Genomic DNA, 16,840 nt, shown 5'->3' on the forward strand with positions numbered 1-16,840 from the left:
GTGGGATTGGGGTGAGGGGTAGGGGGGGGGGGGGGTGGGGGGGAGTTGGAATCCACTATTTACTCCACACAACTTTAGAATAGACGTGGAGGAAACCCTCTTCACATTAACACTAAATTTGTGAGCTTTCAAAGATGCAGCGACAACAAACTGCGTATATTCAGAACAACTGATAAACGTAACTAAATTATGGTTTAGTACTGTTCATTTTCTAATTTCAATGTATTTACGCTGAAGTAATAGTTCAATATAAACAACTTCATTTGTTGCAAGAAGGACTACGGACTAAGCAGTTTTCTTTAAATCAAACTCTTCGGACCTGTTAGGGCACATCTCAGTGGACACCACATCCTGGGGTGGTACTGGAACTTAAACTTTCCAGCTTAAAAACAGGAACTGTACCATTGCTGCAGAAGACCTCCTCACCAAGGTTGTTGATGGACACTATCACAATCTGCCAATATATACAGATATGGACTGTTACTACACTGTCAAACATTGTTTTATATATTCCTTATGTATAAAATCACAACACAGTGGCATTCACTCTAAATGACAAATAGAAAACCAGAGGGCTTATTGTATAATTGCAGGTGGCTTATGATATTCCCACATATTCAAGGATTTTTAATAACTAGGCTGTAAGCAGTTAAGAGAGAAAAGTAAATGACATTATTTGTCTGGCACCTGTGTACAGGTTTATTAATAAAGAATTAGTCTTAGCCCAAACATCAGCTAATATAGATTAGATTACTTTACAGTGTGGAAACAGGCCCTTCGGCCCAACAAGTTCACACCGACCCGCCAACCACCCATACCCCTACATTTACCCCTTACCTAACACTACGGACAATTTAGCATGGCCAATTCACCTGACCTGCACATCTTTGGACTGTGGGAGGAAACCGGAGCACCCGGAGGAAACCCACGCAGACATGGGAAGAATGTGCAAACTCCACACAGTCAGTCGCCTGAGGCGGGAATTGAACCTGGGTCTCTGGCGCTGTGAGGCAGCAGTGCTAACCACTGTGCCACTGTGCCACCCACTCAACCTGTACAAGGTTTAACCAACAACATCAACATTTAAGATTCTCTCAATGCAAAAAAAAATCAAAGCATTTCACAGTGGCATGGAGGAAATAGATCATAATACCAAGATTAGAGGAATGAAGAATTTAAGGTGAGGTGGGGAAGGGGGTAAGGTATGGATGAGGTTACTAGAAAAAGAAGGACATTGAGGGATTTTAGCATGTTCTTTTTTAGTTGAGGCATTAGGATCAGGCCATAGCGGAATAAGAATGTCTGAGTACATCTTAATACAGGAAAAAGAATTTAGAATGAGCTAAAGTTTATTGATGATGCAGGGTGAAAAGTAACAATGGAATGGCTGAGGATTTCAGTGGCAAATAAGATAAGTGTAGAAGCTGCCAAAATTACAGAAGTGTAGAGAGGTAGGCTTCGCAAAAGAGAAAGTATTTGAGGCTTAGAGGCTGAAAACTCAGGGAAAATTAAGATTATTGGGTGGGGGGGGTGGAATCTACTTTCAGTCTGGTGGTGGTTGGGGAAGGATTTTGAGCTGATGTCAATAGCACACAGTTTACGGCAAGGCTTTAGAAAAGCTTCAAGCTTCCAAGAAACCACAATATTTTATACCTCACTTATACATTGAACATTTTGGGTTGTTTGGTTAAGCAAATTTCCCTATGATTTATCTTGTTTGATCAATTTACTAAAATTCTTTAAGATGAGTGAACCTTCACTTTCTCAAATGGGTTTTGTAAAATTTCAATATTAGTATCATCCATTATAAAGTAACGTTTGAATTGATTGCCTTGAGTCACATGATGTCACAGCAATGACACTGGTTTGGAATTAGATGTTTGCTTAAAAGTCCAACTTCTCTTTCCAAAATCTCTGTTCTCATTGCATCTTAGAATGTAAGTGGAGATGATTTTACGAATAAGAATGTTTTTCTTACAAATAGGAAACAAATAAGCTTGAGGAGATGGTGGTGCAGTGGTAATGTTAGAGAAAGTGAGGACTGCAGATGCTGGAGAAGTCAGAGTTGAAAAGGGTGGCACTGGAAAAGCTCAGCACCTCAGGCAGTATCCGAGGAGCAGGAGAGTTTACATTTCGGGCATAAGCCTTCATCAGGATGAAGGGCTTATGTCGTAAATGTCAACTCTCCTGCTCCTTGAATGCTGCTTGAATTGCTGTGTTTTTCCAATGCCAACCTTTTTGAATCTACTGGCAATGTTGTTGGACCTAGTATTCCAAAGGCCCAGACTAATGGTCTGGGAAACATGGGTTTAAATCCCACTGTTACAGCCAGAATAAATCTGGAAAATAAAGCTGGCCTTCTTAAAAACCAATGTGGTTCTCGTTGGAAGGAAATCTACCATCCATATGTGCTGTGGCCGCAAGGCGACTCCCACAGCATCAAGGTTCTTAGTTACCCTGAGAAACAGCCTATTCATTTGCAGCAATTAGAATTGATTGAGATAGTATAAGTTAATGAAAAGGAATAATATTTCTTGCCTATGACACCCTCCAACCATCAGGTTGCCCTTTCCTCCGCCTCTTAGTGCAAATTGAATAATTTGCCTCCCATTATACAAGTCACTTTGTCCTATCTCATGCCCTTCTAAATGACCTTTCTTCATACACAAGTTTCCTGATCTTAAATAATACACCAACATTTTTCTGGCATTTAATTCAATTGTTAAAATAATTCAGGTGTTGATAAAAATAATCTGTAACTGTATGCTAATATTTAATCTAACTATATTTGGTACTGCACATAGATTAATGCTGAAAGGAAACTTACAGCATTTCCAAAAGCTTTTTTGTTCCAGTTATTTGTCAGATTTAAAGCTTTGAAAGTAGATAGGTTATGACAGGAAGGACAGTCAGTGCATGAGCATTCACAGTGCCTCTAGAGTGATTGTACTCAGCATTTAAGCTCCAAGCATTAACATAATTTTTAATAAACAAACTGGAAAACTTCAAAGTCATTGGATGGGAAATTGCAGACAATGTGCCCATGATATTTTGATACACACTGAGGCTGGGCAAGGTTCCTACTTGTAAAATTACCTTCATTTATATTCTAAAATTTAACAAGCAAAGGAGATGTGATGGACTGAGAGTGTGGAGGTGAGTGGGAATGGAGGGGACGGTGCTTGTGTGCAGTGGAATGGTAAGAAAATAATTGCAGGATGGGAGAATCAATTTGGTATTCACCGCACCAATTCCAAACCTATATTGTTAACCCATCCTGAAAGAAAACATCTGCCCATTTCACATCTGAATATTAATGCGTTATGCCAGTGGCAAGGACCTTGGGTGAAGGTGAAAATAAATGCAAAAAGAATTAAAAATTAAATTATTTTGCATCATGAATCAAATGGTGCAATCAGTACAATACAGATACATCAACATCAATGATACATTAATTGCACAGATGCTCTGAGGTTGTATAAACCAAGAGATCTTGTAAGGATTATCTGGTAATTCACATCATGTGGAAAAAAATGGCATCGTGGTTCAAAGCTCATGTTTCTTTTAATGGCACTTTGCATCATATACAAGGCACTAGTGAGACCTGACGTATTGGGACAACTTTGGTCCCCTTAAGGAGAAATGTAGTTACATTGGAGACTGTACAGCGAAGGTTTACTAGATTGATTTCAGAGATGAGAGGTTTGTCTTATGAAGAGAGATTCAGCAGTTTAGTCTGATACTTTCTCGAGTTTAGAAGAAAGAGAGGAGGTTTAGTTTGGGTATATAAGAAGGTAAAAGGGATATGATGACAAAGTAGGCAAAGGAAGTATGTTTCCATATGCAGAGAAAGCTAAAAGAAGAGGTCATAGTCTTAAGGTAAAGTGTAGAAAATTTGAAACAGAGATGACGACTGGAACTCACTACCCGAGTGTTGTGAATGCTGGGAAGTTGAGTAAATTTGAGGAGGAGATGGCCAGATTTTTAATTACTCATAAAGTTGAAGGGTTGTGGAGATCAAGCAGGAAACTGAAGTTGAGGCCAAGATGAGATCTGTCATGATTGTATTAAATGATGGAGCAAGTCAGAGGGGCTCAATGGCCTAATCCTGTTCCTAGTTTTTATGTTGTTATCTCAGCTCTATACTCTGGAATGCCCTTCCTCAAATTTCTCACTTTCATTTCTCTCTAAAACCCACCATTTTTACTCCATTTTTCACAACTGCCAACATTTCATCCTTTGGTGATGTCTATTTGTGTCTGATTGTACTTCCATTATGGAAGGTGGTTGGCTCAGTTGGTTCAATGGCTGGTTTGCAATGCAGCATGATGCCAATAGCATGAATTCAATCCCTGGACCGGCCAAAGTTACCAAGAAGGTCCCACCTTCTCAACCTCTTGCCCTCATGCGAGGTGTGGTGGCCCTCAGATTAAATCACCATCAGTTGTCTCTCTCTGGACTATGGTGAGCTTACCTTTACATCTCTCAATGTTAAAAAATGCTATTTAAGTTTGTTGTCTTCATCCATGTCAAAATGAGTTCTGTTACATCTCTTCAAAATAACTCCATATGTTACTGCAACATATACTACTTCTGGCAGTTCACTGATACTCACAGCAAAGCTCTGTAGATATTTCTGACCCATCTTTTGCCTCATTTGTGGTCCTAAAGGGACTTGTTGGTCAATTTGATTCATACACTTCATTTAGCAGCCCTCCAGCCCTCATATCTTATTAGACCTGGGATTGAGAAGAATAAGTTGAGAGTGTGGTGCTGGAAAAGCACAGCAGGCAAGAGCCTTTCATCAGGGATGAAGGGTTCTTGCCCGAAATGTCGATTCTCCTGCTCCTCAGATGCTGCCTGACCTGCTGTGCTTTTCCAGCACCACACTCTCAACTCTGACATCCAGCATCTGCAGTCTTCACTTGCTCCTTGTTGAGAAGAATAAGACTGTCAAAGCAAATAATATTTTTTGGTTAAATGTAAATGCCTTCAAAAGAAAGCAGACACAGAGCTGCTTTGTAGTAAGATTTTGATTGTGATCTTCGAGAAACTCATCAGATTACAGGTCTTAACATTAGGTTAATGAGTACTCTTCTTTTAATATTTCAGCTTCACAGTTTCACATATGTCAAAAAGGAATTGATAAGATGTGCAGTACTTTAGAAATTTTACACTCGCAAAAGACATGAACCACAGGGATGGAAAAGAGACAGAATTATAATCCTATCACTGTGGACAATGGCTAAGGTACAAGATATCAATCCTATCTCTGAAAAATAATCACCAATGTGTGACGATGCCATGGCTTTAAGAGGTGTATTTGTCCTGTTTTTTTTAAAATATAGAATGGTTGAGACTGAGGTGAAGTGCAATCTGTTCAAAGCCAAAAAGTAAATAGCTTGTGAGGCCTGGGACTTTTTTGTTCAAAATTGGAACAATAGAAGCAACCTGAATGAGTCGGGTCAGGCTCCCACAGAACCAAAATGTTTGGTTTTAACTTTCTCCAGTTGCTGGGGTCTTGAAACCAGATGTGGAAGCTCATATTCCTCTTTGTTATAGCTAAAAACTGGGGTTTTCTTCCTGCTGCTAGAATTGTATGTCAGACAAGTCTATTTTACTGAATTTGCCTTTACCTCGGATGTGTTTATGAAATCTTACCATATTGGAACAGTTAATTAGCAATTATTTAGCATTACTTTGTTAAGCATTTCAAAAGAGTTACAGTTATGCCAATTCTTTTCTTTTCTTTTAATCGCAGTGTAAAAATAAAGTGTGTTTTGACTAATCAAATTGCATGTGAAATGCAATACCTCACACTTACTTTTTTGTGGAGTTGAAATGCCCATCAGCCATGCTTGAATGGCGGAGTGGACTCAATGGGCCGAATGGCCTTACTCCTATGTCTTATGGTCTTAAAACAAGAATTTAGGGTCTAGACTATCTTCTTAATATAGTTGAGGGAGCTTGCTCTGGTCCATAACAAACTGGGGGCTCTTGTTGGGATCAAAATCTCTAATTCCAGGTCGGGTTTACGATTATTGGACTCAAAGACAGTGAGTGTTGATTTTTTTTTGATTGTTGCATTTCGTTGTTTAAACAGTGTGTGCCTTGTGTAATAATGGCTCTTTCTGTAACTAAGAGTTTCCTGGAGGTGGAAGAAGATACTTTGGGTGTTTTTCAGAAAGTGAGCAAGGCAAAGCTTTTGAAATTGCTAAACAAGTTTAAATTGGCATTGTCTGTATCTATGAGGAAAGGGTAAAAAATTGCAGCAATAGCTGTACATTTGCCATTGCCAGGAATCAGAATCATTAGAGATTGCTAAGCTTCAATTGCAAATGAAGCAGCTTGTATTAGAGGCAATGCAAGGGAAAACGAAAAAGAAAGAATAGGCTGGCAGAACAAAAAGAAATAGAAAGGGAAATGAAACAGTTTGAATTAGGATGAAAAGCAAAAGAAAAAGAATAGGAAAGAATGGCCCGAGCAGAAGAAAGGGAGAAAGAGAGAGTTAGGACTGTAAGATTAACAATGGAAATGGCAGATGATTATGAGCTGGTTCATAAATTGAAGTTTGGCTTCCAATGATATGGTGGCTCAGTGATTAGCACTGCTGTGTCAAAGAGACGGGGTCCAGGTTCTGTGTGAAGTTTGCATGTTTTCCCCATGTGTGCATGGGTTTCTTCCAGGTGATCCAATTTCCTTCCACAGTCCAAAGATGTGCAAGTTAGGTGGATTGGCCATGCTAAATTGCCCATATTATCTAGAGATGTACAGGCTGCGTGGGTTAGCCTTGGGAAATGCAGTGTGACAAGCAGAGAGTAAGGGGAATGTGGATCTGGGTGGTATGCTCTTTGCAGGGTTGGTGAGAACTCAATGAGTCAAATGCCCCGCTTCTACACTCTAGGGACTCTATGACATTAATTTCAATCTGTGACAGATAGAAGTTAGGGAAAAAGAAAAATCCACAAGTGGTAAGGGAAAAGAACATCTCATTGAAGATAGTAACGATAGTTTACCTCAGGTAAAAGGGAAAGCCATGAGAGGGAAAAAGAAGGAGAAACGCCCCAAGGCCTCATAAGGTGTTTGCCCTATTGACTTTGACCAGACTGCTTGCTACCTCTGTCTCAACCTTTTTTCATAAAAAAAGGACAAAGGGTATATGAATAGGAAGGGCTTAGAGGGATATGAGTCAGGTGCTGGCAGGTGGGACTAGTTTGGGTTGAGATATCTGGTCGGCATGGACGAGTTGGACCGAAGGGTCTGTTTCTGTGCTGTACATCTCTATGACTCTATACTTCTTAAAGCCATAGAATTTTCACAACGGGAACTGGCAAATTTACATTGTATCTATATTAAACAGTTTTTGAACTTTTTCATCCATAAGAGAGTATATGAAATTATGCTGCAAGAGTTTAGTAAAGAAATATAATTTATTAATATCCTTGACTAAATTGACATGTTATACTTTAACGTATTAAATATGAGACCAAATAACTGCATTTAGTAGGATTGTCTGAAAAGCATTTCCCAAAGAATGAGACTAGATGATATTTCCCTCTTGTAAAGAATACCAGCTACATTAGAAAAATGATTATGCCTCACTGCTGTCACAAGCACAGGTCATACAAAGTGCATTTACCTGCTTGACATCAACATTTAATATATCTCATAAGTGTACATTTTTTGAAAAACATGGAAAGATTTACAATTAATCAATCTCTAATCGTTCGAAATCACCTTGTGTCTGTAACAACAATGAATATTTTCAATTTGGAAAAATAATCAAACATAAGGGAGGAAAAACAGGTTACTGTTTTGCTGCTTTCAATTACTCCAAAAATAAAGAGCAATATTAAAACAGTGCTATAATAGAAATAGGAACAACAGTGAGATATGCCAAAGCAGCAATAGTAATCAACTTAACGTTTATGTCTGTGTCAGTTGTCATTCTGTCTAAGGCAGATGGTGTACATTTGATGTGTAGAAAGAGAACGCTGTTGTGGTATCTGTTAGGAACAGGATAAAAGGAGAGAGAAAGGAGGTGGAGGGACTCTCATATGAAAGATAGATACACACATGTTCATATGACGAACCTAGAACTTGGAGCAACACCTAAAGAATCAGAAACAAAACCAGAAGTTGCTGGAAAAAAATCAGCTGGCCTGGCAGCACCTCTTGAGAGAAGTCAGAGTTTATGTTTCAGGTCCAGTGACCCTTCTTCAGAACCCAAAGTATCAGGATGGTTTATGGAATGTCATATATCTGCCTTTTCTTTTTGATTATAGTTATATTCATTATTATAATTTTAAACAGGAGCAGAGACAAAGAGAAACATAGCGGTTATTGTAAAATGACAGGCGGAGAGGGACTTTATTTTTTTTTAAAATGATGGATCAAATAGATGGAAATTCTCCACATTACCCTCCTGAATTTGATATCTTCACTTGTCAGGCAAGTCTCACTGCCAATAGCATGATGTCAGAAGATTACACCTTATCTGTTATCTTGTTGGCAAGACAGCAAAATCTGCCTTGACAATTTTTTAAAAAACCTTAAATCTGAAATTCATATGGTCCAACACATAAAACACATTTGAGGACTTTGAGAGTAACTGGAGCTTGGAGTTGAACTAATAGTTTCAAGGACTGAGGGGTTGAGGATTGACTTTTTGAGGCAAAGGTGATTGCTGGGGTAATTATGGCAATTTTTGATGGTGACTGAGCCAGTTCTTAAGAAAGAACATTAATAATATCCGCCTTGATTTTGGATTTTTTTTTGTGAAACAGGGTCTCACCCATCCTTATTTCTATATTCACCTCAATTCATTCAGCCATATCCCTTCGTCAAGATATCTGTACTCCAATTCTGGCCACTTGTAAATAGTAGATTTTAATTATTCAACTATTGGGTCACTATCTTTAACTGTGAAGGCTATAGGCTCTGGAATTTCCTCCAACCTTTCTACTACTCTTCCTTTTTTACCTCCTTTATGATGCTCCATAAAATCTCTTTCACTGACCAATGTTACGAAGGTGTAAGGGGTACTGTACCTTTAAATGAGTTGAAAGCTAGAAAAGACTTAGAGAGGCACAGAGAGTCCAGAACAAGGTAACAATGCAATGCTTGGTCAGAACAGTTAGCACTGGCTGGGGTGCTAGGAGACAAAAACAAATGCAAATTGGACCAATCAGTTTAAATTATGCCCCAAGATACCAAACTCCAATCAAGTTTGAATTTGGCATTTTGATAATATTAAATACAATGAAATGATCAAATGTTTTGGGATATAAAACCAAAAAAAAATTGAACATTTGAGGAAGAATTGCCAAAAGACCAACATATGTAGGCTGCTAGTAAGAACTCTCTGAAAGGTACCTGTCTGGAGAAGGAGTTTGCATAGAAAAAGCATTGACACCGAACTGGAGATAAATCTACAGAGGAAGATACAAAGAGAAGATTTGACAGCTGGCTGGTATTCTCTATTAGACTTTTAAAAAATAAAGTTGTTTATTTTTACTTTAAATAGAACTTTTGGGATAGTTCTTTGCTTCTTGAATTTTCACAGATTACAGCATGGGGATTTTAACCGGGGACCTCTCGCAATTTTAAGAGCCATTTCTTTCACTTTTAATTTAATCAGCCACAAATCAACAAAATTAAACAAATTGTCTCATCTACATTTTATTTAAAGATCCAGGACACTGATCTGCAAGTGTTTAAATCTACTGGGCTTTCTTGTACCCCAAATACTTTCAATTCTGTCTAAACCTGTTCAAATCTCAGATGACAGCCATCAAACTGTTACAACACGGGGGTTAACCCCCCCCCCTGCTAATTTAAACCAGCAACACAGAAAAGATTTACCCCATGCCGTAATCTTCGAAAATTCAAGAGGCAAAGAACTATCTCAAAAGTCACTACTTAAAGTAAAAATTAACAACTTTATCTTTTTAAAGTCCAACAGAGAATAACTACTATTTACAACTCTTTTCTCTAATCTATCAATACTGGTCCAATAAAACCCCCAACTAAAATGAACAGAAAATTTTAAATTTCAAAACTAGCCAATAGTTGAATGTTCTCTTTGTATCTTCCTCTGTAGATTTGCTCTCCAGGTCGGTGTCGATGCTTTTTCTGTGCAAACCCCTTCTGCAGACAGGTACCTCTCAGAGTTCTTACTAGCAGCCTATATCTGTTGGCCTTTTAGCAGTTCTTTCTCAACTGTTCAATTTTTTTCGGTTTTATACTCCAAAACATCAGATTGTTTCATTGGTTTTAATATTGTCAAAGTACCAAATTCAAATTTGATTGGAGTTTGGTATCTTGGGGCATAATTTAAACTGATTGGCCCAATAGCAACCCAGCCAGTGCCAGCTGTTCTGACCAAGCATTACATGGTTACCTTGTTCCAGACTCTCTGTGCCTCTCTAAGTCCTTGCTAGCTTTCAATTGTCTTAAAGGTACAGTACCCCTTACACCTTCATAACACCAAAGATCTAATCAGCTGCCCAAATATTTTCTTATGTGCTACAGTATGAAACTAGTAACTCTCCTCTTAAGCAACTCAGGCTTTTTATCACATTAAAAGGTACCACATCATTGCAATCTGTTTTTGTTATTGCAACTCAGCCATGAATAGCAAGAAAGTCTTAAGTTTGGATAGCCAGTTTGCATTAAGTTAGCTAATATTAAATGGATTTAAAAATCACACAATCAGACATTATAGTCCAACAGGTTTATTTGGAAATACAGGCTTTCAGAGAGCTGCTCCTTCATCAGGTAGCTCATGGGGCAGGCTCATAGGACAGAATTTGTAGTAAAAGATTGCATCAGTTGTATGACACTTTGATCTTTTACTATAAATTCGGTATCCTATGATCCTGCCCTACTAGATACCTGACGAAGGAGCAGCGCTCCGAAAGCCTGTACTTCCAAATATACCTGTTGTACTATAATCTGGTGTTGTGTGATTTTTAAGCTTATCCACCCCAGTCCAACACTGATAAATCCAGATCAATGTTAAACAGGTTAGTAATAAACATACAATTTCTTAGCAGCCCAGACTAAGGAGAAGCAAAAATCAACAGGAGTCTCACTCCAGATTGCTTTCAGCAAGTAACTTATACAAAGTGTTTGCACATAGATGCTGGTAAAGAGTGAATAGGACTCAGTTGATCCCCCTTTCCTACAACTCTTGTAGCACAGAGGAGTCTCCTTATCCCTGAGCTAGAAGGCCTGGGTTCAAGTCCCAACTGCTGCATAAGTACATAATAACATCTCTGCAGGTTGATTGGGAGAAAGAAATACAGCCTGTAACAAGACAGCGCCTGTGACAAGTGGTAGTGTTCCTACCTCTGGATCAGAAGGGCCACATTCAAAGTCCCACCTGCTCCAGGGATGTATCTCTGAACAGGTTGGTTAGGAAATCCCGGGTTAAAACAAAAGCTTGTGACAGGAAGGCTCTTGTGATGCAATAATAGTGCCCTTGCCTCTATGCCAGGAAGCCTGGATTCAAGTCCCACCTACCTCAGATGGGCATTGTAACTCATCTATGCAGATTATTTAACAATGTCTTAAATTCAGCAGCTGATGTGATCCTGATTCAGATGAGTCTTTACAAGTGCTTGAAGGGCTCTTGCAGTGCAGTGGGATAGTCCTACTTCTGAGACAGGAGGACTGAGTTCAAGTCACACCTCCTTCACGTGTGTAAGAACATCTCAGAAGAGGTTGATTGGAAAATATCCAGTCTATGACATTCATATTTTGGCTCCTATGTGAAGGACAAAGAGTTAGACAAGGCACTGGAGCGACCTGTCTTAGTCAGAAACTGTGTATCAAAAAAGAAAGTGGAAATAAATTAATGGAACAGTTAACATACACCCTTCATTAGAAAATTACAGACCTTCAGTCCACAAGGGTACTGAATGAGGATACTGGCTCATTTAGAGTAATAGAGATATACAACACAGAAGCAGATCCTTTTGTACAACTCATCCATGCTGACCAGATATCATAGAATCCTACAGCACAGAGACAGGTCCTTTGGCCCAAACTGGTCTATGCTGACCCAAATGTCCATCGAATGCTGACCCATTTCCCTGCACTTGGCCCATATCCTTCTAAACTTTTCCTATCCACACATTTGTCCAAATGCCTTTTAAATGTTGTTAATGTACCCGCCTCAAGCACTCCTGCTGGCAGCTCATTCCACATTCCCATCACCCTATGTGTAAATAATTGTTGCCCCTCAGGCTCCATTTTATTCTTTCCCCTCTAACCTTAAACTCTAGTCCTTGATTCCCCAACCCTGGGAAAAAAAAGAGTGCATGCCTCTCATGATCTCATGTACTTCTCTAAGATCCCCCCTCCTACACTCTAATGTACAAAATCCTAGTTTGTCCAATCTCTCCCTATAATTCAGACTCTTGAGCTCTGGCAACATCCTTCTAAATTTCTTCTGCATTCTTTCTAGTTTAATAACATCCTTCCTATAACAAAGTGACTAAAATTGGACACAATACACTCAATGCAGCATCACCAATGTCCTGTAAACTTGCAAAATAACTTCACAACTTCTCTACTCAATTATCTATATCCTAAATTAATCTAGTCCCATTTGCCAGCATTTTGCCCATATCCCTATAAATCCCTCCTGTTCAAATATCCATCCAGATGCCTTTTAAATGTTGTAATTGTACCAGCCTCCACCTCTTCTTCTGGCCGCTCATTCCATACAAGCACCACCTTCTGCATGAAAAGATTACCCCTTAGGTCCCTTTTAAATCTTTCCCTTCTCATCTTAACATTATGCCCTCTAGTTTTGGATTCTCCCACCCCAGGGAAAAGACGTTGTCCTTTTACCCTATCCATGCCCCTCATGATTTTATAAACCTCTAAAAGGTCACCTTTCAGCCTCCGGTGCTCCTGGGAAAACAGCCCCAGTCTATTCAGCCTCTCCGGATAGCTCAAACCCTCCAGCCCTGGCAACATCCTTGTAAATGTTTTCTGAACCCTTCCAAGTTTCACAACATCCTTCCTATAACAAGGAGAATTCCCCAATGAAGGGCTTATGCCCGAAACATTGATTTTCCTGCTCCGTGGATGCTACCTGACCTGTTGCGTTTTTCCAGTACCACACTTTTTGACTCTGATCTCCAGCATCTGCAGTCCTCACTTTCTCCTATAGCAGGGAGAGCAGAATTGCATGCAGTATTCCAATAGTGGCCTAACCAATGTCTTGTACAGCTGCAACATGACCTCCCAATGCTTCTACTCAATGAATTGACCAATAAAGGCAAGAATACCAAATGCCTTCTCCACTATCCTAACTTTTAGCTCAGCTCACATTCAAAGAAATTCACTTTTCAACAAAGCTCATTTCAAATGACCAACAGCTGCAAATTCAATTCTACTGTGAATAATTTCCCAGGTCTATTCTATGTCTAAACCATATAGTCACATCCTTTAATTCTTGAATCTTTACAAAGGTCATTCAAGCAAAGGTTTTTGTGTGATGAGGCCAAATGCAAAACCAATTATCTAATTCATTAATGGTATCAATATTTCAAACATGTATTATTGTAGCCAAACTCACTTCATTCAATTCATTCAACCCACCTTCATGTAATAATACAATGTACTCATCAAACAGGTTCTCATTCATGGGTTGATTACTTTGGTGGGAGAAAGTGAGGACTGCATATGCTGGAGATCAGAGCTGAAAATGTGTTGCTGGAAAAGCGCAGCAGGTCAGGCAGCATCCAAGGAGCAGGAGAATCGACGTTTCGGGCATGAGCCCTTCTTCAGGAATTACTTTGGTGTAAACAAAATAATTCCTACCAAACATTCTTCTAAACACTTTACCTCATGAACAGCTCTCTCCTTAACAAACCTGATAGCTTTCACAGCCCCTGTTCCAAGCTCTACCTTCTCCTTGTGCTGACATTAAGACAGGCCGCAAATGACTCTCAAATAGAAAAGATGTTTTACAACTACCTGCACAATCTAGTAGGTTGTTTGTTTAGCCACAGGATTTTAAAAAGCCAGCACACTGACCTTCTTTAATCCTGGAGGCATTTTAGCCTTATTATGATGCATTTTGTTTAAAGAAAATCATTAAAAGCAAAGTTGTAATTCCAAATCCTTTCTATAGGTAAATGGCTACCAATACTGAAATATGACACCATTACAACAAAGCTGCTTCCGATTTTGAGGCTCTGTGATTTCCTCGACAAGAATTACATATCACCTGGTATTTAGTGATGTGAAGTCAAATGCTGAATCCTGTTACCATAATGCCAGAGTAGAACACGATTAGTCATGAAATGTTGATATCAATGAAGTAATCTCTTACTTCACAAAGTGCTGACAGTTTCAGGTTGACAAACACTGAGAGAATGGTCATAGGGTCCTTGGTAGAGGAATGGCAAATGAACAATTTTTATTCAATTTCAGCAACATCCTAAGACTTTTATGTAGCTAGACTGTAGTCGGGAGTGTTGTGTTGGAAAAGCACAGCAGGTCAGACAGCATCCGAGGAGCAGGAGAGTCAATGTTCGAGGCATAAGCCCTTCATCAGGAATGGGCTGATGCCACTTGGGTATAAACCAATCCTGATGAAGGGCTTATGCCTGAAATGTCAATTCTTCTGTTCCCTTGGATGCTGTCTGACCGGCTGTGCTTTACCAGCACCACACTCTTGACTCTAATCTCCAGCATCTGCCGTCCTCACTTTCTCCCTGTAGCTAGATTGTAGTATGGAACAATGCAAGATCAACTACAGATAGTCTAAACCAAAGTCTCTGGATTCATATCCCTGTCATAGGTGTGCAGGACAGTCAGAGGAGCTTTAGAAATAGTCAATGGAATTCTACTTCTCAATTGCCAACAAACTAAAGGCACAAGTCGACAGAGTATATCTCGGCCCTAGGTTACATTCTTGTTTTGTCAGGATAGAAGTGGGATTACTAATAATAGGCTCATTATTGCTGTGTTAGAAAAGAGGAAAATAAGTCAGGGTTTCCATTCATCATTCTTATTTTTCAAGTGACATCTGCTGGAAAGTGCGAACATGTGGATGAGAGGATAATACAGAGGATGATCCAGCTGTGAAAAACTCACCAGCACCACTCTGTACCTACAAGAGCAAATGGCCTGCAGTCTCACAGGTAAAGAAATTGAGAGACTCCATAGGAGAGGAAAAAGTAAGAGCAAAGAATGGTGCTGCACATCACAGCCCTGAACTGCATTCATTGTTTCCAGTTATTCCTTTTCAGTGTCTAACCAAACAATAATGTTCAATCTTGCAGAAATTTACCAAAGCCCTACAAATAAATGTACGCAAAAGATAGTGAACATCTCTGACGGGTGCTGCATACACAAAATAAAGGTGGTGCTCTCTGCCAGATGTAAATATCTGTCAACACGCCGTGACCACGTGGAGCACAGCCTGATAGCTCTGCACACCAGGCGGCTGGAGCGGCTTTCCGGAGTGAAAAGTGACACTGGCAGCTGCTGGTTGGAAGGTAGAAGGAGCGCTGGCAGGCAGAGCAGATGTCCCGCTGGCTGAGGTACAGATACAGTGAGGAGGATTATAGTCAGCAGTGGGAAAGCGGGGAAGGGCGAAAGGCCGCAAATTTATCCCTGGCGCGCGCGCTCTAATCTCCTTCGGCCAAACAATTCTTAACACAAACAAAAAAAAGTTCCAGACACTTCTTTCTCCACAGTTGTAGCCCTTTCCCCTGTAAATACATCTATAACGTGTGTGTGTGTGCATTTCTTGAAGTTTCTGCTAATACCGGGATGTGAGTCAATGTCTGAGTCACCGCGTGCACAGGGATCCCAACTAAATGTTACAATTGTTAAAATGTATCTTCAGCTGTTATAAATGTACTCAACCCAAACCCAGGACAAAAGGGTTCACGTTCTATTGGTATCAAGCCCTGACGGAAGCTTGTGCCCAAACGATACATATTTTTTAACATCAGGACAATGTTTCCACATGTTTTGGAAAGTGCCGAGCTTTAGCCCCAAGCGGTGACTTACGCTGCTGTTCTCCCCCGTCCAGTGCACCATCGCCTGATTGTGGGAAGCGTCTCCTCTGAGGATGAAGGAAGTGCTAACGAGAGCCGGCTCCTGCTGCGGGCTAGAGGACCTCTTCACCCGAGCTCCCTCAGCCAATCCGGCCCGCTCACCCCGAGCCCCGCGCTGCTGCCTCCCCACGCTGGTGCCCACGGTTCGCTCCCTGTGTAGGGAGATCCCGGCCAAAGCGGACGGCAGCAGGAAAAGCCCGAAGGAAATGCACAGCCACAGGTATCTGGAAGGAGAGCTCCGTGTCCGAGGAGCCGGAGGAAGGGCACTGCCGTTGTGCACCGAGACTGCCATGATCACGTTGCCGAATGGTCCTTGCAGAGCGGCTGCTAACCAGAGTGGATTTAATCTGTGTGATCCTTCCAAATCCTGACACAGATTCACAGTCTCACGCGCGCACACACACAAAAAGAGGGTGGAACAGCAGCTCAGTTAACGCTCTCAGCTTTTTTTTTCCCCTCTTTGCTCATTCAATCGGTTCCACTCAGGCAGCCAAAGAGCACCATCTGTCGGAGATAGGGACAAGGTACCCAATTCACAGTCTGAGAAAACTACAGTACACATTTAGCCTCTATATACAACATGGAGACTTGGTGCGCTGTTCTGGAGGTGGTCACCCTTGCGAGACTATCTTGGAATCTTCAGGAGTTAAAGATAAATTTTCTCCACACTGATGTGATAATTTCGAAAATCAAAAGAATCAAAAATGATGCATTTTTTAACACTTTGGTTTGTTAGTGAAAAAGTGTTG

The 16,840-nt window shown here is 40.2% G+C and overlaps 1 protein-coding gene across 3 annotated transcripts in view; it reads right to left on the reverse strand.

Moving 5' to 3' along the window:
* sorcs2 (sortilin-related VPS10 domain containing receptor 2) overlaps positions 1-16,568 on the reverse strand; it is a 608,959-nt gene extending 592,391 nt beyond the window's left edge. For 2 of the 3 annotated variants that reach the window (XM_043698404.1, XM_043698394.1), the window contains exon 1: positions 16,045-16,566. In XM_043698404.1, coding sequence (XP_043554339.1) covers positions 16,045-16,383 — 339 coding nt within the window. In that variant the 5' untranslated portion in view covers positions 16,384-16,566. Of the gene's footprint in view, positions 1-16,044 lie in introns of all 3 variants that reach the window. The other variant, XM_043698411.1, reaches the window with a different exon arrangement.
* Between the last annotated feature and the right edge of the window lie 272 nt (positions 16,569-16,840).

The sequence above is a fragment of the Chiloscyllium plagiosum genome, chromosome 1, assembly GCF_004010195.1.
Source record: "Chiloscyllium plagiosum isolate BGI_BamShark_2017 chromosome 1, ASM401019v2, whole genome shotgun sequence".
Lineage (NCBI taxonomy): Eukaryota > Metazoa > Chordata > Chondrichthyes > Orectolobiformes > Hemiscylliidae > Chiloscyllium > Chiloscyllium plagiosum.